The following is a 27,752-nucleotide window of genomic DNA, read 5'->3' as shown; positions in this document are numbered from 1 at the left end:
TGCTGCAGAAATAAATTGCAGTTAATTTTCTACGAAGTTGCTACCGATGTAGTCCATATCAAGTTTTCTACGAAATAAGTCCGTTGTAAATTCCGTTGCTAAGGTGCTACGGATTCCATAACGAACTTTTACTAACGAAGAATTTTCCTACATAATGGATCAGTAGCAAATTCTGTTGCTAATCGACAAGTTGGGGGCTCCCAACTCATCGAGTTGCTCTATAAAATAGAATAAATTATAAGTTAAATACATACTAGGAACCAGACGTTACAATTCTCCCCCACTTGTCTCATACTTTGTCCTCGAAGTTTGCTGTCTCAAATAATTATGGATAACGCTCTCTCATCTCCTCCTCTAACTCCCAAGCCCACTCTGATCCCTTACGATGCATCCATTGCACCTTCACCAACTGTACAACCTTGTTCCTCAAGGTTTTCGTCTTCCAATCCAGAATTGTTATTGGCCTCTCAACGTAGTTCAGGCAGTCGTCCACCTAAATATCCTCCAAAGGCACAACTGCAGAATCATACACTAAGTACTTCCGCAGCTGGGAGACATGAAAAGTATTGTAGATCTGACTACGATCGGATGGAAGATCAAGATGATATGAAACCTGACCCACCCGAGCCAAAACCCTAAACGGACCGATGTACTTGGGACCAGCTTTCCCCACTTCCTAAATCGGATGACACCCTTCCAAGGTGACACCTTCGGGAGAACCATATCTTCTATCTGAAACTTTTGGTCCAATCGGCGTCTGTCAGCATAACTCTTCTGTCGACTCTCAGTTGTCTGAAGTCTGCTCTGGACCTGCTGGATCTTCTCAGTAGTCTTGAGTACCACCTCAATACTCCCCATGAATCCCTGTCCGACCTTGACCCAACAGATTGGGGTCCTACACTTCCTCTCGTAGAACATCTCGAAGGGAGGTCGGTCTATGCTGGAGTGATAACTATTGTTATATGAAAATTCCGCTAACGGAAGATATGTATACCAACTCCCGCCAAAATCTAATACACATACGCGTAGCATATCCTCCAGAGTCTGAATTGTCCTCTCACTCTGCCCATCCATCTGAGGGTGAAAAGTTGTACTAAAGTGAAGACGAGTACCCATCTCGTCGTGAAACCGCTTCCAGAATTTGGAAGTGAAGCGAACATCTCGGTCTGACACAACTGACACCGACACTGCATGACATGCCCCCACCTCGCGAATCTAGATCTCGGTTAGCTTCTCAGCCGATATACTCTCCCGAATCGGGATGAAATGTACATTCTTGGTCAACCAATCCACAATGACCCAAATCGAATCCACTTCACGTGCAGTCCTGGGAAGTTTTGTGATGAAATCCATGGTGATGTCTTTCCATTTCCACACGGGAATCTCCAACGGTTGCATCTTGTCGTGAGGTCGCTGGTGCTTGGCCTTGCTTTCCTTCAAGTCAAGCACTACTCCACATACCATGCTATGTCCCGCTTCATGCAGGGCCACCAATAATTAGGGCAAAGATCCCGATACATCTTCATCGCCCCGGGATGAATGGAGAATCTCTACTTGTGAGTCTCCTTTATTAGAACCTGTCGTACACTGCCCCAGTAAGGAACCCAGACCCTCCGATGCAAGGTCAACAACCCATGGCTGTTATAATCAAATGAAGCCACATGACATATGATCCACTCACACTTCCGACGCTCCTCCTTCATACCCTCGACCTGAGCCTCCTGAATTCGTTCCAGCAACGGAGTAATCATTATCATCCTCAGGCATATATCCCGAATCGGAGCCGCGGCCGCCTTGCGGCTAAGAGCATCGGCAACCACATTGGCCTTCCCCGGGTGATAAAAGATCTCACAGTCATAATCCTTCACCACGTCCAACCAACGATGCTGTCTCATGTTCAGATTTGGCTGGTCCATTAGATACCTCAGACTGTTGTGGTTCGTGTAAATGGTACAACGAACCCCATAGAGGTAGTGTTGCCAAATCTTGAGGGCAAAAACCACATCCCCAGCTCCAGATCATGCGTCAGATAGTTCGCCTCATGAGACTTTAGTTGCCTTAATGTGTACGCAATCACACGACCCCGCTGCATCAGAATTGCACTCATACATGTAATTGAAGTGTCACCATAAACCACGAAATCATCGACAACCTCCGTCAAGGTTAGAATCGATGCCTCGCACAACCACTGTCTGAGAGTCTCGAAAGCTGCCTGCTGATCAGGCCCCCAGCAGAATGTCACCGACTTCTTGGTCAGTCAGGTCCATGGAACAACAATCTTGGAGAAATCCTGGATGAATCTCCGATAACAACCCACCAAATCAAGAAAACTCTGAATCTCAGATGGAGACCTCGGAACCTCCCACTGCATCGCGGCCTCTACCTTGGCCTGATCGACTAGAATACCCTTTTGGTTGACAAGGTGCCCCAGAAACTGCACCTCGCGCAACCAGAACTCACACTTGGAGAACTTTGTGAAAAGTCTCTCCCTCCTCAATGTCTCCAGCACCTCCCTCAGGTGCTCCTCGTGGTGCTCCTGAGTCTTAGAATAAACCAAGATATCATCAATGAAGACTATCTCAAACCTGTCTAGCATCGGTCTGCATATGCGATTCATGAGGTCCATGAACGCGGCGGGAGCATTGGTAAGCCCAAAGGACATCACCACAAACTCGTAATGATCATAGTGAGTCCGAAAGGCTGCTGCACATCGTCGTCCCTAAATTGCATCTGGTTATATCCTGATCGCAGATCAATCTTGGAGAACCAAGATGCACCCTGAAGCTGGTAAAATAAGTCATCAATCCTTGGGAGGGGATAACGGTTCTTCATCGTTACTTTATTCAACTCCCGGTAATCTAGACACATCCGATGTGACCCGTCCTTCTTCTTCACAAACAGAATCAGGGCTCCCTATGGCGAACTGCTCAATTTGATAAAACCCTTGTCTAACAGCTCCTACAGCTGTGTAAACAACTCTTGCATCTCGAGAGGAGCCAACCGATATGGTGCCTTGACTATCGGAGCCGCACCAGGAACTAGGTCGATCCTGAACTCTACCTGCCTCTCCGGAGGTACCCCAAGCAAATCCTATGGGAACACGTCTGGGTACTCCCGTATGATCCGTACATCATGTACGATCGCTTTACCCTTATCATGGGTATCCATTACATAGGTAACATAACCTGCGTAACCCTGTTGTGGGTAGCGTCTCGCCCTCCCCTACTTGGGGTCCGAACTTGCAGTAGTTGTTGCTCGTAGTTGATCACTGACCCATTGGGGCTCAAACAGTCCATACCAATGATAACCTTATTCCCTCGCAGGGGAATAGGGACTAAATCCATAGAATACTGCTCATCGAACAACTGTAGTGTACATCCCCGGTGAACCCTCGCGACCCGAACGATCCTATCATCCGTAATCCCTACATCAAAGGGGTAGTCTAGCTCCCCCGGAGCTCCAACAAATCACTTGCTAAGAACGAGCGATACAAAAGATCAGGTAGCCCTCGAATTGAATAATACCAGAGCAGATATGTCGTTCACTAAGAATGATCTTATAATGAAACACATTAACATAAGCAACAAATCAATATAAATAAAGAGATAAGGAGAATATACATACTCGTCACTACATCGGGAGCTGCTCGTGCCTCCTCTGTTGTCAGCTGGATGGCTCTGCTCTTCACCACAGGCGCCTCGGTCCGGCCCTGACGGCCATCGGTAATCCTCAATGTAGCAGGAGTGGGCGCCGCCACCTATCCTGCTGCTGCTAAACTCAAGCACTGAGACTTCTTGTGGCCCCTCTAATTGCACTGGAAGCAAATCAGATCAGCTACTGTGGTGGTGGTGGTAATAGTACAATCCCTGCTGACATGACCAGTTCGGCCGCACTTAAAGCATCCCAAACTACCCGCCCTACACGTCCCCTCATGCATCCTACCACACTTGCCGCACCGGCCTTGGCCCTGCTGGCCCTTCCCTCAGGAATCCACCTTGGGCTTCCTGCCCGAACCCTCCACACCAGACACCATATTTGGCTTCCTCTCCCTCTCCATCTAAATCAATATCCCTCTCCCGAGCCCTTGCTATCATGTCCTCCAGCGTCTTGCAACTGGATCGGCTCACAAACTGCCGAATGTCGCTGCTCAGCATCTCATGATACCGTCATCTCCTCGTCCGCCACATACTGCAGAATAAGAAGGTTCCTCTGTTGGATTAGGTGTTTAAGCCCATAACTATAATTGGTATGTACTTGACCCGATAGTAGCATGGTTCTTTTGGGTTGCCTTCACCAGAGCAATTTGATAGGATGAGTATCTGAGAAAGAGGTTATTTGTGATTTATTAATATTTTATATGAATAATATATTAATTGATAAATCATATTATTTAATTGGTATTGATCAAGAATTAATTTGGAATTAATTTAGTGATCAAAAGAGACTGATTAAATTTACGGGGACTGATTAGGTAAATCAATAATACTTATAGTTTGGGTTAGTGATCCATGTTGATTAGGAATGGACTAAACCTATATGAGAGTCCATGGATATAAATATCGTTAAAATCTAAAATCGTATAAAGAAGTTACGACATTCATAACACAAGTTCTAAGCCAGACCACAAAACCTACGCAACCAAGCAGTCGAGATCACGATATCCATAAGCATCAACATTCTCAAACACCTCATCAATGATTGTCCCACGTAAGATGTCCTGAGAAAAACCTAAAGAAATCATTCATAAAGAATGAGTACAAAAACAAAAATGACTTATTTTGAAACAAAAAAAATAAGGACTAAATGTATACAAAAATATGAAGGGCTAATTGTGTACAAAATGAGAAATATATTACCCTATTAAGTCATTTTTCCGACTAACTTTATGTACAGTTTAACAAGTTGAATGGGTAAATATGAATGAAAAAAAACTAAGTGATCAAATATGTAGAAATCGAAAAATATATTACCTTTTAATTCATTATATCTAAAAAAAATATGATTTTTTATAACACTTTGATATATTTTTTTTGCTTGCACTAAGATCCTTATGTTAAATTATGTTTATTTGTTTTGTTAATTATTATTGTTTTTGGATTTTTACGGTTAGGATGTAAGATTCGACGCAAATGAGTTATCCTATTACATGACGAGTTTGATGATGATATTCCAAGATGTCTTTTAACTTAGTTCTCATGTGTTTTATATATTTTTTTGGATTTTATATTCATTTTCCAATATTTTGTTTTATTTATATTAATTTATGTTAAGGCAGTTTCATAATTAATATTATATTACATTGATTTTGGTTTCCTATTATTATTTTTTTCAAGAATATAATGATGGTTATCATCAACCCGTTTATCACCACAGGTTTAAGACTACAGTAGTTTTAAGGATTACATTGTTGGAGATTACTTAGGGGTGTTTGTTTTATCTTTAAAACATTTTTTAGTTTTTAGGAAAAGATAAAAAGCTAAAAGATGTTTGGTAAAAAACAGATCTTGTAAAAACTACTTTTTGATATTAAAAATAAACTTTTTGAAAAAATCAGGTAAACCTGATTTTTTATAATTTTTCTTAAAAGAATTTTTGCCCTTCCTCTCAAAAACTTAAGGAGTGTTTGTTTTATCTTTTGAAACATCTTTTAGCTTTTAGGAAAAGATAAAAAGCTAAAAGATATTTGATAAAAGTAACAGATCTTATAAAAGCTACTTTTAAATATAAAAAAGTAAACTTTTTGAAAAAGTCAGATAAACCTGATTTTTTGCAACTTTTTTTAAAGGGGAAATGATTTATTAGGGTAATTAATTGTTGCCTTTGTACTCAATTGGTCACTTTCCTTTTTTTGTATCTCATTTACCATTGAACTTGTAGGTGTTCACAGAAACAATTGAAACCGATTATTAAAGGTTTTTGGCAATTTCTTATCTCTGGCGATTCGCCGGTCGTCTTCTCCGACGAGCCTCCGGCAAAAATGAGATTTTCGACGCATCCTTGGGTCTCGGCTTGATGACTTATAGCAGCAACAAGCAGCAGGAGGTGGTAATGGTGGTTTACCGACGACAAAAGGGATGTCGCAGGTGGGTTTTGGTGATGGCAGGAGGAGGTGGCAGGTGGCTTGCTACGTGCATCCCTTCTACCTTTTTTTTTGGCATCAAATCGACATGAGAGATAGAGGGGAGGGTGGAGAAAGCTAAGCAGCAACACCGGCGGTGGATGCCGCTTGTATGGCAGTCGATAAAAGTCCGCCGAAAAAACTCATTCTTGTCGGCGGCTCGCCGGAGAAGACGACCGAAGAGTCGTCGGAGATAAGAATTTGCCGGAAACCTTCAATAGTCGGTTTCAATGGTTTCTGTTAGGGCTGTCAAAATTGTACCACGGAAAACCAACCAACATGCTACCAACCGAACCAAGAAAGTTGGTAGCCAACATATTTGGTAGCCAACATGTTTGGTTGGTAGTACCGCACTAATTGAACAATGTTGGTACGATAATGATATAAAATTTTGAATACCATGGTAATACGGTACCAACCAATTCATATATATATATATATATATATATATATATATATATATATATATATATATATATATATATATATATATATAAACAAAATCGTATCTTTCAAATTTTCAATTATCAGTTGTGTTTAGTGTTTAGAGTTTTAAGAACGTTATATAAGTTCTTTGGTTGGATTAGTCGATAGTTATTAACACGATAAAACACAAAACTAAAATGTTACTTTAATGTTACTTCAATATAATTAGAGAAAATTACACGGTTGGTCCCTATGGTTTGCTCTTACTTGCACGCTTCGTCCCTGGAAAGAATTTTTAACTCGGACAATCCCTATAACTTTATTTCGTTACCCGCCTAGTCCTTTAGTTAACTTTCCGTCTTATTTGGGGTTAGGAACTACTCACGTGAGTGGCACGCTGGGGGCATTTTTGTCCTTTCAACCCTACAATATATTAGCGCCATTTAGAATACAGACGGATGGTTTTACGATTCCGATCATCGTCAAACCAAAACACACACAAACACACACTTGTCAGACGAATTCCCTTTCTTCTCTCAAACGAAAACCCTAGTCGCTAGCTAAAACTTTGTATGCTTTTCCAAATAATCAACAATGCCGGTTTGGAATTTAAGTGAAGCACGAGGACGGATGATCAGTGAAGCAGAAGTTCGTCTTCAATATGGTAAGTCCGCCTAGTCCCTAATCTCGTTTTTATTTGCATTTGCTTCGTGAAATCCTACAACCCTAATCAAATGTTAATCAAAATTTTTGGGGCATTTCCTTAATAGGTGATCATCCGACCATGTTTTGCATGCTATTAAACCATGGTGGAAAGTTTACTGATTTTCCTGGAAGGAAGTATGTAAACGGAAAGAGACATTACGTTGAGTTAATAGACATCGAGACTTTCTGTGTTCACGATATTGATGACATGATGGTGAAACTTGGGTATATCGATGAAAATCTACATGTGGAGATGTACTATCATTTTCGAAGGCCACTATGCGATTTGGATTTTGGCTTGTTTGCTTTAGCTTCAGATGATGATGTAAGGCATTTAGCAAAATATGTTGGCCAGCATAAGCTAATAAAGGTGTATACAGAGCACGGGCAAACGAAATTACACACATACTCGATGTCACCAAACCCATCTAAGGTACGTATAGTTGAGATTGATTGTACCCCAAAAAGATTGTTTTTGGAATGGCATGATACACAAGTTGAGCCTAATGATGTGTTGACATTTGAGCCTAATAGAAACAACCCTCCTATTTCACCTACTAGAAATGAGCCTTCAATTGACAAGGTGGACATGGTAAGTAATAATGCAAACATCATGGAAACTGAAATTGAACATAGTAGTGATGATAATAGCAGTGGTGATGAGATCAACAGTGGTGATGATAGTGAGAGTCAAGATGGTGACTTTCTTGTGGACGAAGACAATATCATTGATGATGTTGAAGTTGACATGAGAGAATTCCACTTGAATGTTGACCCAGATGTTGAGTGGATTGGAGGTGCTTCTAAAAGAAAGAATCATGTAGTTACAGAAGATGGGAATGAAGCAGACCTTGAAGTTATAGATATAGAACTTTTCTTGTCCGACTCTTCATCGGATGATGGGATCGAAGGAGAAAGAAACAAAAAGATTAAAGCTATTAGAAGGGCGCATGAGAACGAAAATGCTCAAGTCAGTGAGCCTTTCTATTTATATCAGAAATTTAATTCGTCAAAGGAGTTTAAAGATATGGTTAACCAACATGCAATAGATACAAGAAGGGAGTTGGATTTTGAGAAGAATGATAAAAACAGAGTAAGGGTTGTATGCAGGGGAACCATAACAAGCCTAGGTGGTGGGACCGGTCAAGAAGTAGTCAATGAAGAAGGTAAGTGTCCTTGGGTTCTTTTAGCCAGTAAGTGGAAACGTGACAAGGATTGGACAGTTAAAACATATGTTAGTGAACATAAATGTCTTCAAACAAGAAAGGTTAGGGCTTGTGATTACAAGTTTCTTTCAAAGCAAATTCTACAACTGGTGGAAGCAAACCCAAAAATTCCAGTCAAGGCTTTAAGGGAACAACTTTAACGTATCTACAAAGTAGATATTTCTAAGATGAAAGCCTTTAGGGCAAGACAAGCAGCCTTAAAAATTATCAGGGGTGATTATGCCACTCAGTACAAGATCTTACAAGATTATTTGTTAGAAGTGCAGACTCAAAACCCAGACACCACTATCAAGCTTGATGTCGAAAGTGAACCAAATCCTGATGTTGAGACAAGAACCTTCAGACGCGTGTACGTGTGCCTTGGTGCTTTGAAGCAAGGATTTGCAGCAGGGAAGAGGGATTTTCTTGGGGTAGATGGGGCTTTAATGAAAGGACCTTTCCATGGTCAAATTTTATCTGCTGTTGTACATTTTCTCTTATGTTGTGGTTGAACCATATATTTTGATTTATTTTTTACTTTTATTTATTGGATTGTATTGCACGGGCTTTAGATGGGAATAATGGAATATATCCTTTAGCATATGTTGTGGTTGAAGCTGAGACACTGAACTCTTGGACATGGTTTTTAACTCACTTGGGTGATGACCTAGGGTTGGCTTCAAATTCAAATTTTACATTTATATCAGACAGGCAAAAGGTTATTTTCTTGTGTTTTGAATACTAATATCTAAAGGAAAAGAAATCATTGACATAATGTATCTTTCTTGTAGGGTTTAAGTTCTGCCATCGCAGATTTGTTTCCTTGTGCAGAGCACCGTTATTGTGTTCGCCACATACATGAAAATATGAGGTCACGTTGGAGAGGGGATAAGTTTAAAGAACTGCTTTGGAATTTTTCAACAACATATACTGTGCAAGAGTTTGAAAAAGAAATGGAAGAAGTTAGAAAATTAAACCAAGAATGTTATGAGTGGCTTAAACAAATACCACCTCAACATTGGGCACGTTCTCATTTTACAGGTTTGACCATGTTATATATTATAATATATGATAACTATTGTTGTATACTTGTTATGCACCCACTCTGGTCACCTTATTTTAGAGAAAGGGTAGTTTGGGGTAATCATCAAATAAAGAGCATCTTGTTGGTACAGGGGCATTATGGGTATTTTATATTATTTAGTAATAGTTAAGGAATTGCATTATGTTCTTTACATTGTGTTGTTCTTGTTGTGGTTACTCATTAAATTAAGTGAGTTCATAACAATACTCTAATGTTTGCTAACCAATTATACATGTATTCTATTAATTAATAGGGAGAGCACATTCTGATATTGTGATAAACAACATATGCGAGTGCTTTAATAGCAAAATAATAGACGGACGTGACACACCAATTATCAATTGCTTAGAGTTCATCCGGGAGTACATCATGAAGAGGATTGTGAATGTTGAAAAAGAAATTGACAAAGCAACAGGCCCTTTGACTCCAACAGCTACCAAGATATTGCAAAAGATCAAAGATCAGGCAGAGGAGTATACAACATCATTTTGTGGAAATGGGAAGTACCAAGTGAGTGGACCTTGGCAAGATCAGTGTGTAGTGAATGTGAATCAACGAACCTGTTCATGCAAGAAGTGGGAAATAACTGGAATGCCATGCAAACATGCTGTATCTGCAATCTGGGACATGAGGAGAAATAATGGTGCAATTGGTATTCCAGAAACCTTTGTTCATGAATGTTATTGGCTATCAACCTGGAGGAACATGTACTCTTTCAAAGTGGATCTGATAAATGGTAGAAGAATGTGGATTAAGTCACCTTGTCCAACTACTTTGTTGCCTCCAAAACACCGTGTCCCAATAGGAAGACCAAAAAAGAAACGAAGGAAGTCAGCTACAGAAAAAGAGGATATGATCAAATGGAATACAGTTTCTAGAGCATAAAAAACTGTTACATGTACCAAATGTAACAACGAAGGACACAATGCCAGGACTTGCAAAGGGCAGTTACCAACTGTTGGGAAGAAGGGAAAAAAGAAGAATGAGAAAGGAAAAGAGAAGGATAAAGGAAAAGAGAATGAGAAAGGAAAACAGAAGAAGAAAGGAAAAGAGAAGGATCCATTGTAAACTCTTTTATCATGTGATGCTCTTATTTTGGTTAAGCTATTATGTAATGTGATGTTTGTATTGTGGTTAAACTATTATGTCATGTGATGTTTGTATTTTGATTAAATTGTATTGTGTTTAGTATCACCAAAACAATTGCAGTTGGTACTTAGACATTTGTTTTTGGTTAAACTCTTATGTAATGCTTTTGTTTTAATGTTATCTAATGGATCAATTATTGGTATGTTTTTTGGTCATTTCATTTGGCATGTTTTTGGACATTTCATTTGGCATGTGTTTGGTCATTTCATTTAATGTTATATAATGGATTATTTGGAATGTTTTTTGGTCATTTCATTTGGCATGTTTTTAGTCATATGTTAAATGAAAAATATCAAAAGATTACAGTTGCATTGCATCTATTAATTGTACCAATAGATACCCTTTCTCTCCCAATTCCAGCAATACAAGATGGTAATAATCCATTGTAATCTTTTATAAGAGAACAAAGTGCAACTATTAATTGTACCAAAATATACCATTTCATTAAAATGCAGCAATACAAACATGCTAATATTACCCATTCATTAGATTATCTTCAACCAAAAACCACTACTGAAATACCTAATACTACAACTTGTAAACAATTATCCCAAAAAACAAAATCCAACTGACAATTAACAACATTTTAAGGTTCCGATTTTGGATTTCAAGTTCTTCATTCTGGATTTCAAGGTCACGATTTTGGATTTGAAGTTCTTCATTATGGATTTCAAGCTCAAGATTTTGGCTTTCAACCTCATACGTATGATTTTCTTCATCTACCCACGAAATAAATCCACTTCTTGGTCCCTGAAGTTTTCAATACCCTCGATTAGCACAAACTAGGGTTCATCCTAGAAATTACCAAAAAAAATTGCATACTCTATACCTGTAAAGGGCATGCATAAAAAGGCCTACCAGGATTTCTCTTTGTTCCTGAAGTTCGTATGATCCCTACAGCTCCACACTTGCATTTCACCATAATCAATTTTGTGGATCTTCAGTCTTCACGAGCAAAAGAAATGGAGTAGAAGAGGAGAACTGGAAGCACCGATTGAGAAAAAAAAGGAAGGAGAAGTAGTTTTAAGTCCGTTGTATGGTTGAAAGGACAAAAATGCCCCCAGCGTGCCACTCACGTGAGTAGTTCCTAACCCCAAATAAGACGGAAAGTTAACTAAAGGACTAGACGGGTAACGAAATAAAGTTATAGGGATTGTCCGAGTTAAAAATTCTTTCCAGGGACGAAGCGTGCAAGTAAGAGCAAACCATAGGGACCAACCGTGTAATTTTCTCATATAATTATTTTGTAAATTAAAAGAACTACATAACCAATTTCTTTACTAAATATCAAAATTACCCGATGTATTTGCTTATTTTAAAATCTTACAATAGAAAAATAAAATAAGTCGGTATATACCATTACCAATTTGTACTGACCAAATTTGTTGGTAGCCAAATATATTGGTACCAAATATATTTGGTACGGTACTGGTAGCAATTTTTTTATACCAAGTATAGTTGGTACAGTACACGGTTTAAGAAAAAACGAATTAGTACCGTACCAATTCCACCCCTAGTTTCTGTGAACACATACAACAAGTTCAATGGTAAATAAGATACAAAAAAAAAAAAAAAAAAGGAAAGTGACCAATTGAGTACAAGGGCAATAGTTAATTACCCTAAGAGTAAATTACACGATTCGTCCCTCGTCCGAATGCTAAAATACACGTTTAGTCCATATTTTTAAAAATTAACTCGGACCACCCCTCATATGTTTAAAACTTACACGTTTTGTCCCTACCTAACCTAAAATGATTATTATGCCCTTTGACACTTATTTTTTGATTTCTTTTTAGTTTATTTATTACTTTTAATATAAAAAAATAAAAATAAAAAAGAAATATGGACACACACCTCATCGTTCCACCTTTAACCTAGGTCCGTGTATCTCATCTGTTCCACCAAATTCCAAAACCCCATTTATGAACCCTAAAGAGCACCGCCACACTCCGATCAACATCGCCGACGACACTGATCGAGCACCGGAGGACACAAATCGCCACCGAAAACCCTTATTTTCAGTGCAACCGTCATGCCATCCATGTGAATTTGAAACCCAAAGCATTACCCCAAGATCTACTTGTAAATCTGGAGTACACCCCAACTTCAAAGCAAGTTTCTTACCTCTCTTCTCTCGCCGATTTTCTTCCCCGCCTTGTCTTATTGAGTCGGTCACTAGCGGATTTCAAAGTTCGGATTCTAGACATTGGGTTTGGATTCGGTGTTTCAAAAATCAGGTTTTGGAAGTTGGAATTTCAAAAATCAATCGCAGGTAGATTTCGACGTTGGGATTTCATTTCACCACATTCACCTCTGTTAGAAGTTCTTGTGTTCAATTTCTTTTTATGATCTCATTTTTATGTAGCTTAAGTCTAGGTTTCGATTTTGAAAGTGAAACTAAAAAGTTATTGCTGGATAAGATGAGTACCGGATTCCGGCGAAATGCTCTAGAATGACGACCACCACCATCTTTAGGATTTTGATTTCGATTTCAATTTCTGAGATCATTTTCGATTTCATTTTCTGGAACTAATTGCATGTTTCTTTTTAATTTTGTTTTGGTTTGGTGCTCATTACAGGTGGTTGCTGGAGGTGTGTGTGTGTGAGAGAGAGAGAATGTTAAAGGTAAAGGGTGGTGGGTTTATTGCAAAACAAATTTGTCCTGGTGTATGTTTGTGTTTGTATGGCGTGTTCAAAAAGGGGGAAGGAGTAGTCTTAGATGGTTGGGATTTAACCACCGGAGATGAAAGTGGTGAAGGAAAAGTGGCTGGTGGTGGTGTCGGGGAAGGTATTTAGTGAAGAAGGGGGTGGATGGGAAGGGATAGGGGAATGTGAGAGGTGGTGAGTCCCACTAAACTATAAATCTCAATTTTTTTTTTTTTTTTTTTTTTTTTTTTTTTTTTTTCTAATTTATAAATAGTAAATAATATTAAAAAACTAAAAAAAAAATAGAAAAGGGCAATATAGTCATTTTATGTCAGTGAGGGACGAAGCGTGCAACTTTTAATTATATGAGGGACGAAACGTGCAACTTTTGATTATATGATGGACGATCCGAGTTAATTTTTGAAAATAAGGACTAAACGTACAATTTGACACTTCGACGAGGAACGAATCTGTAATTTATTCTTACCTTAAAAAGTTTTTTTTTTTTTTTTTTTTTTTTTTAAATAACTTTTTCCTAATAAAAGCTAAACCAAACAACCCTAACCCAAACACCCCGTTATTTTTTTTTCGTAGGTAACTTCCTCCAAATTTTAACAAGACCGCGCTTTCAGCATCCATTGTCGTCTCGATCCTTCTAGATTTTCTTCGCTTCGGTGTCATTAGATACGAGCTCGAAGATACACTACTACTAAAGCGAACATTCAATTACTTTTTCGTTTGATCCCATCAAATAAAACCTCTAGAATCTTGAGGCAACACAGAGAAATCAAGAAACGATGTTCGGCGTCGTGTTCCCAAATCGTAGTTTCCCGATGGACATATCTACTTTTACCCAAATCGACACCTTCCACTGGCTCCTAGACATGAACACATTCGTTGGTAATGTCCAAAGCTCACACACACAAAAACACACAGTAATCGTTTTCATCAGTAACTAACCCCCAAATTCCATCACTTGCAGGTGAGGCGTATGATTCAATCCGCGAAGTCTGCATCTTTCTTCTCAATAATTTCACTCTTCCACCTGACAAAGCCCTAGCTGTGTACATCCAATCGCCTGGGTCCCCATTCCAATTCGTCGGCGCAGTAACCCTAGCCCGCCCTTCCGCCGTCCTCTCCCTTCCCTGGCCTGATCCAGGCGGCGAAGGACTTCACAAACAGCTCACCGCCCCCGACGCCGCCCCTCTCTCAGCCAAAATCGGAGTTTCCGTTGAAGACCTGGCCTCTCTCCCATCACTTGATGTGGCAGCGGAGAAAAGGATTGAGCGGCTGGCTATGAAGGTTGGGGAAAATTTGTTTAATTTTATGCAATCGTTTTGTGGAGTTGATGGGAGCAAATTGGTGGTGCCAATGGATATATTGGATCGGTGGTTTAAAAAGTTTCAAGAACGGGCGAAACGAGATCCTGAGTACTTGAAGGGATTTGCTTTGTAGTGTGAATTAAGGTACACTGCCTTTATTTTTATTTTTTTGTCAAACAAGTTTGTATTTTGCATTCAAAGTGTTCGATCAAATGTCTGTGACATAAAAGCTTGAGTTTTAGTGGCAGTCTAATTTAATTTGTGAGCAATCTTCTTCTCCAAACATAATATTTCAATGTATTACTTGAACATGTGATGATTCTCAAGAACAAAATGGGCACAAAAATCATCTTTTTAAGTTGCAAATTGGATTGTATAACCTTTTGAGACACAATGTGTGATTGTTTTACACTAGCTTTGATGGGTTTTGATTGAACTTGCATTCTGTGCGTATTAGTATCACCATGAAAGAACTTCGAGCTTCATGAAACTTGGTCTTTGGATGCACGTGTGCTTGTGCTTAAATAATTAATATGATAGAGAAAATACTGGTTTTTAGAAAATATGCTTATAATACCACTTATTACGAAAAACATTAATATGCTCAAAATGACCACCTCTAAATGAGTCTAAAAAGTATGTGTTTTTTCAACATCTCAATAACAATTAGTGGTGCTTTGAAAATCGAAAAATAATAATGAAAGTGATTTTTTCGTCAAATGATAAAGTTTGTGCTTTCCAACTTGAAAGCCTTGCTTGGAATTTGTCTACGACTGGTTTCTGGTTCTTTGATAAGTTCATATTTGCCCACAATAGAAGCCCTAAAGTATGAGAAAAGAAAGGCAAAATGATTTTATAGAAGATAACTTTATCGAAGATCCCAATGCCAAACACTCTATTTGTGGAGAAGTTAACTTTTAGCCCCCGATGCCAAGTTAAAACACCCAAGTATTCCTACTAGGTTGTGAAAAATTGAGGAAGGCCAGTTGTTCAAGGTTGTTAAGATCTAGATCTACATTAGATCGTTTTAGGGTTTGCAAAATCTGGATCATAAGATCGAACCGAGATCGTAAGATCCTACAAAAACAATGTAATTATAATTTTAACACATGAAAATATATTTTCATCCATTAGTTGATTGTCTACAAGGTCTAAATTTTTTAAAACATTTGTAATCCTCCTTAATAAATGAAGTTTTTTTACCATTTGTTCTCTTCTCATTCATTTGAACACATGGTATTTTCTAGATTTTTTAAATTTTTTATTTTTCACTTGTTATTTTATTGTAGCTTTCATTTTATTAAATTAAAATTCCACATTTAATGTGTAAGGTAATATATATGTAAACTATTTATTAGAAAGAGTTTATATATGTAATGTATTCAATACATTAAAGTTTTATTAATTTTAATAATTCAAATTTTTCTCATTTTTTTATAAATTCAAACGTTTCAAATTGTTAAAATTATATATATATATATATATATATATATATATATATATATATATATATATATATATATATATATATATATATTAATTAATTAAATAAATTCATGTAATACATGAGTCTCACACCTAGTAGCTATTATAGACAATTTCCATTGTAATCTAAACATAACAAGCAATGCATCCATACGTTTTAAAACGTTTAAAACTTCGTTTACATCATTATAAATAAAAATGAAGTTGTTTTTAGCCGAATTATTATAAAAGAAAGTTGTTGACTAGAATATGAATCATTGGATATAAACATCATCAAAATCCGAATACATATGAAGAAGTTATGGTCATATAAAGTTGGAAGGTAAATTACATTGCTCAAATGGGAAAAACATGGGAAATGTAGGATTGGAACGATTCTACGACTCGATTTTACGATCCTACTACAGGTTTAATGAGATCGGGATCGATATTCACGTTTAGGATCGTAGAAGCGTCTGGTTTTACGATTACAAAAACGATTTTGACAACCTTGCAATCGCTCATAAAGATGGCATCATCAGGATAAAATAAGTGAGATCAAATTGGCCAATTATTTGGCATTACACCCAAATCACCACATTTAAGACTCTCATAGCAATTAGAAACGAGAATTGAGGCAATGGGCTGCTTTTGTTGTGCCCCTCTAGTGACATTTAATACTTTTGTAGGTTCCCCAAGATTCTTATAGATCGAAAGACCAGCATTAACCAAACTTCTCCTTACATCGGGAAAACCCATCGGACCTTTACTAGATTCAAGAAAACACCAGCTCGAAGTGTGAAATACATTTTCAAATTCTAGTTTGAAAAGCATGGTTTCCTTTTTGATATTTGAAGTTAAGAGTAAACTACGTTTAGGATTATGGGATTGTCAAGAATGTTACATGCACAATGAAGGCTAATTATTCTTAATTGTTCTTCCCCTACTACCACGACGCCAATAAACGATTCGAGTGTAGCTACTACCTTAGATATCACCAATGAACACGATTTGAGTGTAGCTACTTCAAAAACTAACGACTTCAACAAACCCAAGAAAGACATTCATGCTAAAGTTTTGGGAATCATAAGTCAACATCTATATTCAATCATTAGTAAAACTTTAGTAACACCAAGAATAGTCATGATCTAAAAAGCTCAAAACTTTAAGCACACCCAAAATCTCTTCAATTCTGGAATGACAAATTCTTCCAACAGTAAACTTCTCAACACACCCTTTAACTTCAATCAAACTATGTCCAACCTCCTTCTTCAACAAACTATCTTTCAACTGTTTTCTTGCATCTGCAACACCTTCCCACATGCTCTCTGAAGCATATAAATTAGACAACAACACAAAAGGCGAACTAGAAATTTCTTCAATCTTCAACAAACGTCCAGCTGTCCTTTTCCCAATAACAACATCACCATGTACACGACAAGCAGACAATAAACACCCAAGAACAACAGGATCATCTTCAAAACAAAATCTTTCCATATACTCTTCTGCCTCTTTTACCCTTCTTGATCTCCCAAGTAAGTCAACAATACAAGAAACATGCTCTACATTTGGAGTAATCCCATAAGTTTTCATCATCTCATTGAAGTAAAACTTACCCTCATTGACTAATCCTGTGTGATTCAAAGCTGCTAAAAGTGCAACAAATGTAACAGAATCAGGTTCTATATGTAAACCCTTCATTTGTTCAAACAATCCAATTGCTTCTTTCCCTAATCCATGGTTTGCAAATCCTGCCATGAGGGTATTCCAGGAAACAAGATTATGGAAGCTCATTTGGTTGAAATAAGTCACTGCATATCTTATAGAACCACATTTTGCATACATGTTTATAAGTGCATTAGCAATTCCTATATCCATATCATGGTTGATAAATCTTGTTCTGATTAAATTTCCATGAATTTGTCTCCCTAAAAGAGATGATGTAAGCCCAGAGCATGAAGAAAGGGCACTCGTGTACGTGAACTCATCTGGGATTGAACTATGTGTTTCTATCATTTTCTTAAAGACGATTATACCCTTGGCATGATCAAGGGCGTGATTACATGCTGTGATGAATGTGTTCCATGAAATCATATCTTTTTCCTTAATTGACCAAAAGATCATCTCGGCTTCTTCGATTAGAGTAAACTTTGAGTACATTTTAATTAGCACATTGCCAACAAAAGGAATGGAATCAAGATTCAGCTTGATTGCCTCACAATGTAATTCCATTCCGATCCTTAAGTTATCTGTGGTGCTACAGTTTCCTAAAAGAGGTACCAAAGTAAAATGATTTGGAACAAGACCTTGTTGGATCATAAGTTTGAACATCTCAAATGCTTTCTCAACTTGTTCGTTTTCTACTAACCCTGTAATTATAGCATTATATGCAACAGTATTTGGTTGTTCAGAACTTTTTGTAAAAACTGATAATGCATCATTACACTGCTTGCATTTCATGTACATGGATACAAGTGAATTAGATACAAAAGAGATGTTTGAGTAGCCGAGAATCACTGACTTTGTATGAATTTGTTTACCTATATTAACAGCAGAGAGGCTAGCACATGCGCTAATAGCACTAGCGAACACAAACTCATTTGGGAGATCAACTTTCATACGAGCGAAGAGTTCAATTGCCTCTAAAGGTTTTCCAGCCTGATCGTAACCAGAAATCATAGCAGACCAACTTACAAGGTTTCTTTCAGGCATATCATCGAACACTTGGCGAGCGAATTCCATCTTCCCGCATTTTGCGTACATATTGAGGACATGATTCGAGATGATAACGTTGGATTCAAGACCCATTTTGACGGCAACTGCATGAAGGGAAAACCCATATCGAAATGCTCTTGTTTTTGAGCATTTATGCAAAATCGAACTCAGTACTTCAGGTCTCATTTATAGGGTAAAAAAACAATGGTGAAAATTGTGAGGTTCATTCCTTTTCAAAGTGCCAAAAGTCTATTACTTAACTCTTCTGGAAGTTGATGCTGTTAGCAAGAATATTTTGTTGGTTACATATATCGAATTTCTTGATGCCCAAGAAGAAACGTTTTCATTGGTGTTACCCTCTAACAAGGGGAGAACGGGAAGGGTGACAATTGTATAACAAAGCTACGTATTTTAAGTTTGGATTGTTTTTATTTAAAAAAATTGATTGAATAATATGAACTTAGAAACACATTGTAATTTATAATAAAATATATTTGTGAAAGTGATTAGGTGTGATTACACAGTTTATTAAAAAATTAAATATAAATTTAAAAACCTTAAGCAATTGGTAAAGTAATAATTTTCATATATGCATTCCAAATCAAAGAACTAAAATGTCTTTGGTGTCAGAAGTTCTTTCTTTGAGGCATTCTATGGAACACCACCAATGAAGCAAAAAGAAAACCAAAATACTTAGACTTTGCATAATTGCATATTATATAATAATCAACTCATTTGTAACAGAAGGTCATCATTAAAAAATCATGTATAACAAGCAATAACATTCAATAAAAGAAATTTAATACATAAAATCACTTTGCTAACCTTGTGTAGATGACGGTATAGTCGATTATGAATATGCAGAATAAAGGATTTGAAGAGCATCCAAATAAATTTGGCTACTAAGAATAAAAATAAAATATGTAGGAAATCATATATGCATCATCATGAAAATTGATTTTTGGAAAGGACTACACTATAGAAATAGCATGATTTGATATCACAATTGAATTCCTTTCCTTCAACATTGTATAAATTTGGAATTGTTGGAGTACTTATAGATGCATCATATTGACGATCTAAAAAAAGGAAGGAAGTAAATTGAACTTATAGATGCATCATATTAGCCATTTAAAAAAAAGGAGGCAAAATCTAAAAAAAAGGAAGGAAGTAAATTGAACTTACAGATGCATCATATTAGCGATTTAAAAAAAAGGAGGCAAATACAGGTTTGTTGAGAAATTATTGAGCAATTATTTTGATTAAATACGTTACATATATAAACATTAACTCATATGTTGTGTTACTATACATTAAGTTAAATGTGGTTTTCAATTTTAAGAAAAATGAAAATAGTATAAATGACAAGTGGAAAATGAAAATTGTTGAATATTTTAAAAGATACAATGTATCCAAACGAAGAAGAATAAGATATATGACAAAAACATCACTTTTATTAGAGAGGAGATTTAAAATTGTAATAATTACATAATTGGTTAAGAAAAACCGATTAAATGATTGAAAGAACTATATTTTTGATATATTTATGCAATTATAAAATACAAAAAATTTAGTGTTTATTCAGCTGAAAAAATATATTATTTATAAATAAATCTTTTAAACATATTAACGTTTCTAGTTAGATTTTTTTTAATAGAAATAAGTCAAATAACAATATATATATATATATATATATATATATATATATATATATATATATATATATATATATATATATATATATATATATATATGGGAGGGTTCATGCGAAAATGCAAATAATTTGCGAAAACGCGAAAACAAGAAAACCATATGATATTATGTCACCTCAACATTATATTATGGAAAATAATTCATCCAAACTTTGAAATACATGATGATAATCGATGATAGATGATAGACTATTTCATATTAGCAAAGTATGATTTTTAACATTTTTATTATGAAAACATGAATTTAAAAATGATTAAGGACGTGAAAAAAATATAATTATAAAAACCGTTTTTAAATCTATATTATCATAACACCATCTAATGTAAACTTACTATCTTTAATTTATTGCTAATAAAATTATTTTTTTATAGTACATGTATCTAATTTTCATAAGATAAAAGCTGTTTTCGCGTTTTCGCAGGATATCTATATTTTCGCATGAACTTACTTCTATATATATATATATATATATATATATATATATATATATATATATATATATATATATATATATATATATATATATATATATATATATATATATATATAAGTTGTTCTAAGAGCAATGGTCATTGACAAAATAGACTAGGAAATATCAAAATTATTACATTTCAAGGTTTTCAAATAAGATTATTTTTACCAGAATAATCTAGATCACGTGATCATCTAAAATTATAGAAATGAAGAACTTGCCTCTACTTTGTATATTCCTAAGTCCATTGCAAAATGAGATTGAAGTAGAACCTACTATTCTAATAAAACATCATGTTCGAAGAAAAAATATTCAATGAAAAATAATAACGAAGATGACATAAAATCAATTAATGAGTGTTTTAGATATAATTATTGTTAAATGTTGTAGACATGAAAGTTGCTTGTTAAAGAACATATTTGATCATTTAAAGAAATTTGAAAATATTTTTTGATTTTTATTTGATTCAAAAGAATTGAAGTCATTGGATAAAAAAACATAAAAAAATATTTTATCAAAGTGTTGAAATTGATTTTGCCTAATAACAATCACTATAGCATCAAAAGATTGATGTTTTCAAAGTTGAAGTTACTAAATAATTATATATAATCATGAATGCCACAAGAAATGTTGAATGGTTTGTTTATCTAACTAAAGATATAATAGACAATATTGATTATGATACTATTTGCATCTAATAATACTATAGCAAGTTTTCTTTATATAAATTAGTGATTTTTTGTGAATTTTATGTCTTTGAATGTCCCTTTATACATGTATGCATGTATGTATGATTCTATGCAAGCCACACATAAACAATCGAGTAGTTTGCTTCTCTTTTCTCATTGGCACGCCCTAATGCATACGATGGCATGGAAGTACTCGTCAGTGTAACATGCAATGCAACCCTGTATTTACTTCCTTTTTCCTATTTTATCTTTACACCACCTTATGCAACCCTAGTTCATTTTTATGCAAATCCCATTCTTTGACCATCCATAACTTTTGGATTAATTATCAAACAGGTTAATCATTTTATATTATGTTCCTCAATAGAGTCCAACAGATTATGCATTCTAATGTTACATATTCTAAATCCACAAATGTTGTTTTCAAAGAATTAGTTTTGTCATTTAGAAAAAGCTATCGGTGTAACTTGTTGTCCGTTTGACTTCTCTCGATATGTACCGACTATCCATAACTTTTGGATTAATCGTCCAAACAAGTTAATCATTTTGTATTATGTTCCTCAATAGAGTCCAAGAGATCATGCATTCTAATGTTATATCTTCTAAATCCACAGATGTTGTTTTCAAATAATTAGTTTTATTATTCAGAAAGGGTTATTGGTATAACTTGTTGTCCGTTTAACTTCCCTCGATATGTATTAACTTTTGCCTTCCCCGGTTGGTTGTTTTTTCATCCATATCATTAAGAGCATATCTAGTTTATTGAATTTAAAGTAAATAAGTATGATTTTTTTTCGTTTTTCTCCTTTTCGCATGTTTTTATCCAGAAATGTTATATTAAATTATTATTTTTTCCAGTTGGTCATGAAACGATTGAAATTGTTCCGGATAACATTTTTTTTTTTTTTTTTTTTTTTAAATTCTTTACAATTGTAGAAAGGTCACGATCCAAACATCGCGATATCTGCACACGTGTCTATTACTTTCTATTTGCCATATCCGTACACCATCCACTAAAACCGCTTATTCGACATCGATAAAATTAAGCCGTTGGATCAATCGACATCCCATTTAGTCAACAAATCGAACGGCCAGTAACACCTTCGCTAACCTTACCTGATTTATATCCAAAGCCACCTGTTGCTCCTCCTCTCGTCGCAAAATTCTAACAAAAATGGCTGTGATGAACGGTGGTGCAACGGAAAAACCCAACGGCAGCGTGTTATCATCGCCTCCGCCTTCGGTGGTTGAGGATGAAAAAGAGAAATCTTTTAGCACCAAATCGTTATCAGACAAATCTGAGGTTAGCCACGGTGAATTAGGAGAAGATGTAACTTTGAGCGGCGTTTTCAACCACCTTACCGAATCCATTTTCGATCCGAATCCTGATCAAAATTCAGGCGCTGGTCGTCCTCCTATGGCTAATCGGATCAAGAAATCGTTCATAGAAGCGGCTCCTATGTTTCGCGAAGCTACCCTGAACACCCGTCGCGAGGTTCTTCAATGGACTCGTCGCGGTAGTCCTCTCCGAGCTCTATTGGTTGTGTCTGTAAGTATTCGATCTTATTTTGGACAACAATTTTGTTGAAATTATTATGTGGTATTTATTAGCTTTTCAGATTCAGCTGATTCTGGTTATACAGCGTTACTTTATTACCTTCTTGTTTACATTCTCAACTTCAATAAATTTTGGCTTCATTTATACCTCGATCTTACTAGCTTTTAAAATAAAATCCGACATCAAGCTTGTTTCTTTAATTTGGTAGAGAACTTTTTGAGTTGAAATTTTGATCCAAAGGCTTCGAATTTTGATGATGATATGTCAGTGAATCCAATTAGGTTAAATCGAACAGAATAGCAGTCTCTACATTCTGTTTGAGCTTGCTTTTGGGCATCATTCGTGTAGCTGCATTCAAGAGTCAGAGCTTCGGCCTAATTGTTAAACCCTAACCCTAAATTGTTATACCCTGCTTACGATTCCTGTTTTTTGCTCTTGCATTCATGTAGATAGATGATGTTTGGGATGAAATAGATAAAGTATTCATGATCTTGAGTTGTAAAGATGGAAAATTTATGACACTATTTCTTGTTCATGAAAACTGTTGTAGGGTGGGGCAGTGACTCTTCTAGCTTTGACCGGAATACTGGTGTTTATGCTGTTCTTCGTGGCGGCAACAGTGAATGCAATCGTGATCTCTCTTCTCATCTCCCTGGCGGCAGTTGGCGGCTTTTTAGCAATATTCTTTTTTTGTTTGACAGCTTTTTACATTACAACTTTGTTTGTTGCTGCTTTTGTTACCTTCACTGTAACAATCTCATCCATCATTGCTGCTTTAGTGGCTGCAGGTATTTCATTCTTATTCTATCCTTTTTGCCTAAATGCAAGAAATAGCAATGTATAAAAATCTAATCTTTTTGAATAAAAATATTTAGAAGGTTGTAAATAATTTTGTTTTGTGGTGATAGGTTGGATTGGGTTGATCTGGATGGTGTGGTTGGGCGTGTCAAAAAGCGCCTCTTTTGCGAAACGTTCGCTGAGTGTCGATGCTCAGCACAACACTCCTCGCAGTTATAAAGAGCCCGCACCGGTTGTAATCAACTAGTGACACTGGCTGACACTGATACTGACACTAACACTGGCAGTGCAGTTTCATGGGAGTTGTTATACGGGTAGTTAAATAAGTCAAGGATGTCAGTGTTTGTTACGGATTCTAAAATCTATAGTTTTTTCTTTTTATGTAAATATTATTTTGCTTTTACATCTATGAGCACTTAAACCCTTTAGAACCATTAAAAAAAATACATAGTTTTTAGTCGGGATAATGACTTAAAAAGGTAACACTCTCTTGATTTAAGGGGCCCTAGTTTCCTAATTTGAATGAACTAGTGACTAGTGACTACCTAACTTACGTCTGACATGATACTAGGATATCTGATTTACATGTCACGTGATATTATTTTGATAGGATTCTTGTCATTTGTTATAAAGGTGTTACGAATGCACTATATGTTAACTATATTTATAAAACTTATAATATAATAATGTTTGTTGTAATGCCTACTAATCACAGAGAGACAGAAAAATACATAACCATATTATTCAGATTATTCAAATGACGATTTAAATAACACATTGTTCTTTATTCTAAATTCCAAGATATCCAATAACGACATGATCACTATCCAAAAGCCCTTTGATTATAGCAATCTAGATTATCTCCAGGACTAACGCCTAAAATGCTACAATACCTTCTATAAAACCCAATCCTATCTTCCACCTTGTCGTTCCTACCTTGCCCACATTCCAAACCACCATTAATGATATTTGTTATAACACCATAACCCGAAACCCGACCCGCTGACCTGTCTGCAGCTGAAGGGCTCCACCTTCCTGTGATCACATCATGGCTCGATGGTTTATTCCCCTGTGGAGTCATCCAGTACCATATGGCTGAACGAAATGATAAGGTTGGGTTTGTGGCTAAGAGATCAGGGTTGTTGATCAAGTCCATTCCAACTGAACGTCCAAATAACCCGTAGTTGTAGTTGCTGTCACAATGTTAATTAGATACAATATCAGAATAATTTTCCATTTGTAAACCTAGTTTAATAAATTTATATAACATAAAATTTATGGAATAATAAACGACATGGATTAGAGATGCTTTAAGAAGCTAAAAACTTACTGAGAGAGTTGGATAGGTCCTCTACCGAAATACTGTTGAGGACAAGGCCATTCATCGGAGTCACAGTAGCTACTCGTTGGATTTTCTTCTCTTACAAAGCAATACCCCCATGCAAATGGACCATCGGGTGCACTTGGCCAACCACCTCCACCTACACAAGCAAATCCATCCTTTACTTTAACACAAATAACTTAAATACATTTCCAGTCTGATCAGTCAATTACATAGTCAATTACATGTCAAATACAATAAAAAACCTAACCTAAGAAAGAAAAAATTAAAATACCTGTTGTTTCATGGGAGGTTTGAGCAAAGAAAGCGGCGAGTTCTCTTTTTCGGACTTCATCATTTCCTGTTGTGCCAAATCCATTAAATGCATTTGCGGCATTTATAAAAGCATTGTAAGTATAAAATCCGTTGCCACGACATCTTGGGTCGTTTCGATACTTGAGCATTTGATCAAATACGGCTCCAGTAATGATGGAACCGACACCACCAGTGGTAGGTGGTGTTACACCCCCGGTACACTGACTCTGACAGTTATTGGCTGGCGAGCAGTGTTCAGGGGTGTTTCCACAGAAACCGTATTGGCTACAACAATTTCCGTTTGAGCATGGTGCGTTGCCCGCTTGTCTCCCACAATTTTGAGCTGAGATGATTGCTATGGGTGTGGTCAAGAGAAAGATGATCGTTAAAAACCGAAAGTTGGACATAGTTATGTGTGTTGTGATGGAAGGAGAGGATGTGAATTAATGTGTGGAACTTGGTGTATTTATAGTCATGTGTAGTGTTTTTTTTTCCTTCTTTCTTTGTGACCAAGTCTTTGTCATATTTGTTGACCATTAAAATTCAAAGACCTGGTTAATTAAAGAGGTAAAAATCAACAACGGCCAATATGCCATCATCAAATATTTATAAGGTCCATACTTTTATCGTTATTTTCATAATAATTTAAGTAAAATTATATTCAAAATTTTAATTATATAATACATATTTTGACCATTTTGTTTTACCTACAAAATTTCTTTTTGGTTTATTAATAATAAAACATCACTCAAATTAACCAATTTTTATATAAATATAATGAAATTGCTGTTTTTGAATACCATCTTTTTGTGAACCAAGTTCAAATTGTTTATGGGGTTTAATCCATCGATACAACCAGAAGTGATGGAAGGTTTCTCTAGGTATTGTTTAAACTATATTGTTTTTTTAGGTTGAATAAAGAAATCTAAATACTAGTAATAAATAAGCGGTTTACATTTTGGCTGATAATTTTTGGAAATATGTATTGTACAAGATAAATTATACTTTTTACAAAAATAATAATTTTTTTATATAACTGTAATATAGTTTCACAAAAATTTGATGTAAAATTGTGAATTTATAAGATAGTATTTACATAACAAAACTTTTGATGTAAATAATAAATACCAATTCTCAAATATTTGATATCTATCTTTTTGTACAAACTTGGTGAAATAATGGTCATATGGTGTTTTTTTTTTTTCTTTCATTGACCAAGTATTTGTCATATTTGTCCTTTTGACCATGCAATTCATAACTATCTACTACTTTAAAAGATGTTCTTACTTAAAAAAGGCTTCCTTTAAGGTGGTTATTTTATTTTGGTGAATACAGGAAAACATTGTCTTGTTTTTACAAGCGATGTATGCTCCCTTTTAACCATTTTTATGGAAATCCCATGATTAGAATTTGAGACATCCGAACAACTGCCCTTAGCAGATGAACCAACATATGATGGTTAACGAATACTATTTTTTGACGTTAAAGAATATCAAGACAGGTTCATGCACCTTGTGAAGCATGTAAGTCCAACAATAGACCCGGAAATCTTATCGAAATGGGCTAGGAAGAGGTGGATGACGACAATCGAGCCTTTAGCGACTGCATCACATAAATGACTTTCGAGCTATAACAACAACCTGTCGTCGGCATAAATATATAACTGTTTTTACAATTCGAGCTATAGCGACGACTTGTCGTCAGTATACGTCAAAACCATTTTTACAATTAAGACCTATATCAGTGATATGGCGTCGATACAACCACTGTATTTTTTTTACTATTATTTACCATTCTTGTTTTTTACTTAATAAATCCAGACAATTTGCAGAATATACGTTCTAATAAATGAAGATTTTTTTTTGATACGTGTCACATTCTTATTCAATTTGCTAAATGCTATTTTTTAGTTATTTTGAATTAATTTTGTTCCCACATGTTATTTTATAGGTTTTCTTATTTTATTAAATTCAACATAATATTTTAATATAATAATTACAATAAATAGATATCAATTTTATTAATGGACTCACCTTCTAATTTTAAAATTCT

At 35.7% G+C, this 27,752-nt stretch overlaps 5 protein-coding genes and 1 long non-coding RNA gene across 8 annotated transcripts; 3 read left to right on the top strand and 3 right to left on the bottom strand.

Annotated features, from left to right (window-relative positions):
• The first annotated feature begins 8,642 nt into the window (after window positions 1–8,642).
• Window positions 8,643–10,423, top strand: LOC145010182 (putative protein FAR1-RELATED SEQUENCE 10). Its single transcript, XM_078968755.1, has 4 exons — window positions 8,643–8,919; window positions 9,027–9,172; window positions 9,246–9,495; window positions 9,792–10,423. Exons 1-4 carry the CDS (start codon window positions 8,643–8,645, stop codon window positions 10,421–10,423), a joined length of 1,305 nt encoding a protein of 434 aa, XP_078824881.1.
• A 696-nt stretch (window positions 10,424–11,119) lies between these two features.
• Window positions 11,120–12,675, bottom strand: LOC145010868 (uncharacterized). Of its 2 annotated transcripts, none has more exons than XR_013663937.1 (3): window positions 12,542–12,675; window positions 11,517–11,774; window positions 11,120–11,437 (listed from the first exon to the last, which is right to left on the bottom strand). It is a non-coding gene; the product is annotated as an uncharacterized LOC145010868 (long non-coding RNA). The 2 variants fall into 2 exon arrangements; XR_013663938.1 differs by having other exon boundaries at window positions 11,546–11,774.
• Window positions 12,676–13,431: 756 nt separating this feature from the next.
• On the top strand, window positions 13,432–14,966 carry LOC145010867 (hikeshi-like protein). 2 transcript variants are annotated; one of them, XM_078969426.1, is made up of 3 exons: window positions 13,432–13,528; window positions 13,928–14,233; window positions 14,316–14,966. In XM_078969426.1, exons 2-3 carry the CDS (start codon window positions 14,131–14,133, stop codon window positions 14,786–14,788), a joined length of 576 nt encoding a protein of 191 aa, XP_078825552.1. In that variant the 5' UTR covers window positions 13,432–13,528; window positions 13,928–14,130; the 3' UTR covers window positions 14,789–14,966. The 2 variants fall into 2 exon arrangements, with proteins under 2 accessions (XP_078825552.1, XP_078825553.1); XM_078969427.1 differs by lacking the exon at window positions 13,432–13,528 and adding an exon at window positions 13,692–13,805.
• A 1,393-nt stretch (window positions 14,967–16,359) lies between these two features.
• On the bottom strand, window positions 16,360–19,253 carry LOC145013382 (putative pentatricopeptide repeat-containing protein At3g47840). Its single transcript, XM_078972172.1, has one exon. It carries the CDS (start codon window positions 19,018–19,020, stop codon window positions 17,242–17,244), a length of 1,779 nt encoding a protein of 592 aa, XP_078828298.1. The 5' UTR covers window positions 19,021–19,253; the 3' UTR covers window positions 16,360–17,241.
• Window positions 19,254–22,837: 3,584 nt separating this feature from the next.
• On the top strand, window positions 22,838–24,467 carry LOC145013181 (voltage-dependent L-type calcium channel subunit). Its single transcript, XM_078971986.1, has 3 exons — window positions 22,838–23,257; window positions 23,817–24,054; window positions 24,175–24,467. Exons 1-3 carry the CDS (start codon window positions 22,883–22,885, stop codon window positions 24,309–24,311), a joined length of 750 nt encoding a protein of 249 aa, XP_078828112.1. The 5' UTR covers window positions 22,838–22,882; the 3' UTR covers window positions 24,312–24,467.
• A 315-nt stretch (window positions 24,468–24,782) lies between these two features.
• HCHIB (basic chitinase) lies at window positions 24,783–26,136 on the bottom strand. Its single transcript, XM_078971985.1, has 3 exons — window positions 25,681–26,136; window positions 25,395–25,545; window positions 24,783–25,257 (listed from the first exon to the last, which is right to left on the bottom strand). Exons 1-3 carry the CDS (start codon window positions 26,105–26,107, stop codon window positions 24,888–24,890), a joined length of 948 nt encoding a protein of 315 aa, XP_078828111.1. The 5' UTR covers window positions 26,108–26,136; the 3' UTR covers window positions 24,783–24,887.
• Window positions 26,137–27,752: the final 1,616 nt, after the last annotated feature.

Source organism: Lactuca saligna, chromosome 8 (assembly GCF_052625555.1).
Source record: "Lactuca saligna cultivar CGN05327 chromosome 8, ASM5262555v1, whole genome shotgun sequence".
Lineage (NCBI taxonomy): Eukaryota > Viridiplantae > Streptophyta > Magnoliopsida > Asterales > Asteraceae > Lactuca > Lactuca saligna.
The sequence above is the reverse complement of the archived record's forward strand: the minus strand, read 5'-3'. Positions and strand labels throughout refer to the sequence as shown.

What these genes read in the sequence shown, in the direction of transcription:
- LOC145010182 (XM_078968755.1), top strand. Translation starts at nt 8,643, where the DNA reads ATGAAAGCCTTTAGGGCAAGACAAGCAGCCTTAAAAATTATCAGGGGT. An exon ending in TTATATCAGACAGGCAAAAG is followed by an intron (nt 9,173 to 9,245) that starts GTTATTTTCTTG and finishes TCTTTCTTGTAG; the next exon opens with GGTTTAAGTTCTGCCATCGC. An exon ending in GGCACGTTCTCATTTTACAG is followed by an intron (nt 9,496 to 9,791) that starts GTTTGACCATGT and finishes ATTAATTAATAG; the next exon opens with GGAGAGCACATTCTGATATT.
- LOC145010867 (XM_078969426.1), top strand. Translation starts at nt 14,131, where the DNA reads ATGTTCGGCGTCGTGTTCCCAAATCGTAGTTTCCCGATGGACATATCT. An exon ending in AGACATGAACACATTCGTTG is followed by an intron (nt 14,234 to 14,315) that starts GTAATGTCCAAA and finishes CATCACTTGCAG; the next exon opens with GTGAGGCGTATGATTCAATC.
- LOC145013382 (XM_078972172.1), bottom strand. Translation starts at nt 19,020, where the DNA reads ATGAGACCTGAAGTACTGAGTTCGATTTTGCATAAATGCTCAAAAACA.
- LOC145013181 (XM_078971986.1), top strand. Translation starts at nt 22,883, where the DNA reads ATGGCTGTGATGAACGGTGGTGCAACGGAAAAACCCAACGGCAGCGTG. An exon ending in GAGCTCTATTGGTTGTGTCT is followed by an intron (nt 23,258 to 23,816) that starts GTAAGTATTCGA and finishes AAACTGTTGTAG; the next exon opens with GGTGGGGCAGTGACTCTTCT. An exon ending in TGCTGCTTTAGTGGCTGCAG is followed by an intron (nt 24,055 to 24,174) that starts GTATTTCATTCT and finishes TTGTGGTGATAG; the next exon opens with GTTGGATTGGGTTGATCTGG.
- HCHIB (XM_078971985.1), bottom strand. Translation starts at nt 26,107, where the DNA reads ATGTCCAACTTTCGGTTTTTAACGATCATCTTTCTCTTGACCACACCC. An exon ending in AACCTCCCATGAAACAACAG is followed by an intron (nt 25,546 to 25,680) that starts GTATTTTAATTT and finishes TTGCTTGTGTAG; the next exon opens with GTGGAGGTGGTTGGCCAAGT. An exon ending in GGACCTATCCAACTCTCTCA is followed by an intron (nt 25,258 to 25,394) that starts GTAAGTTTTTAG and finishes ACATTGTGACAG; the next exon opens with CAACTACAACTACGGGTTAT.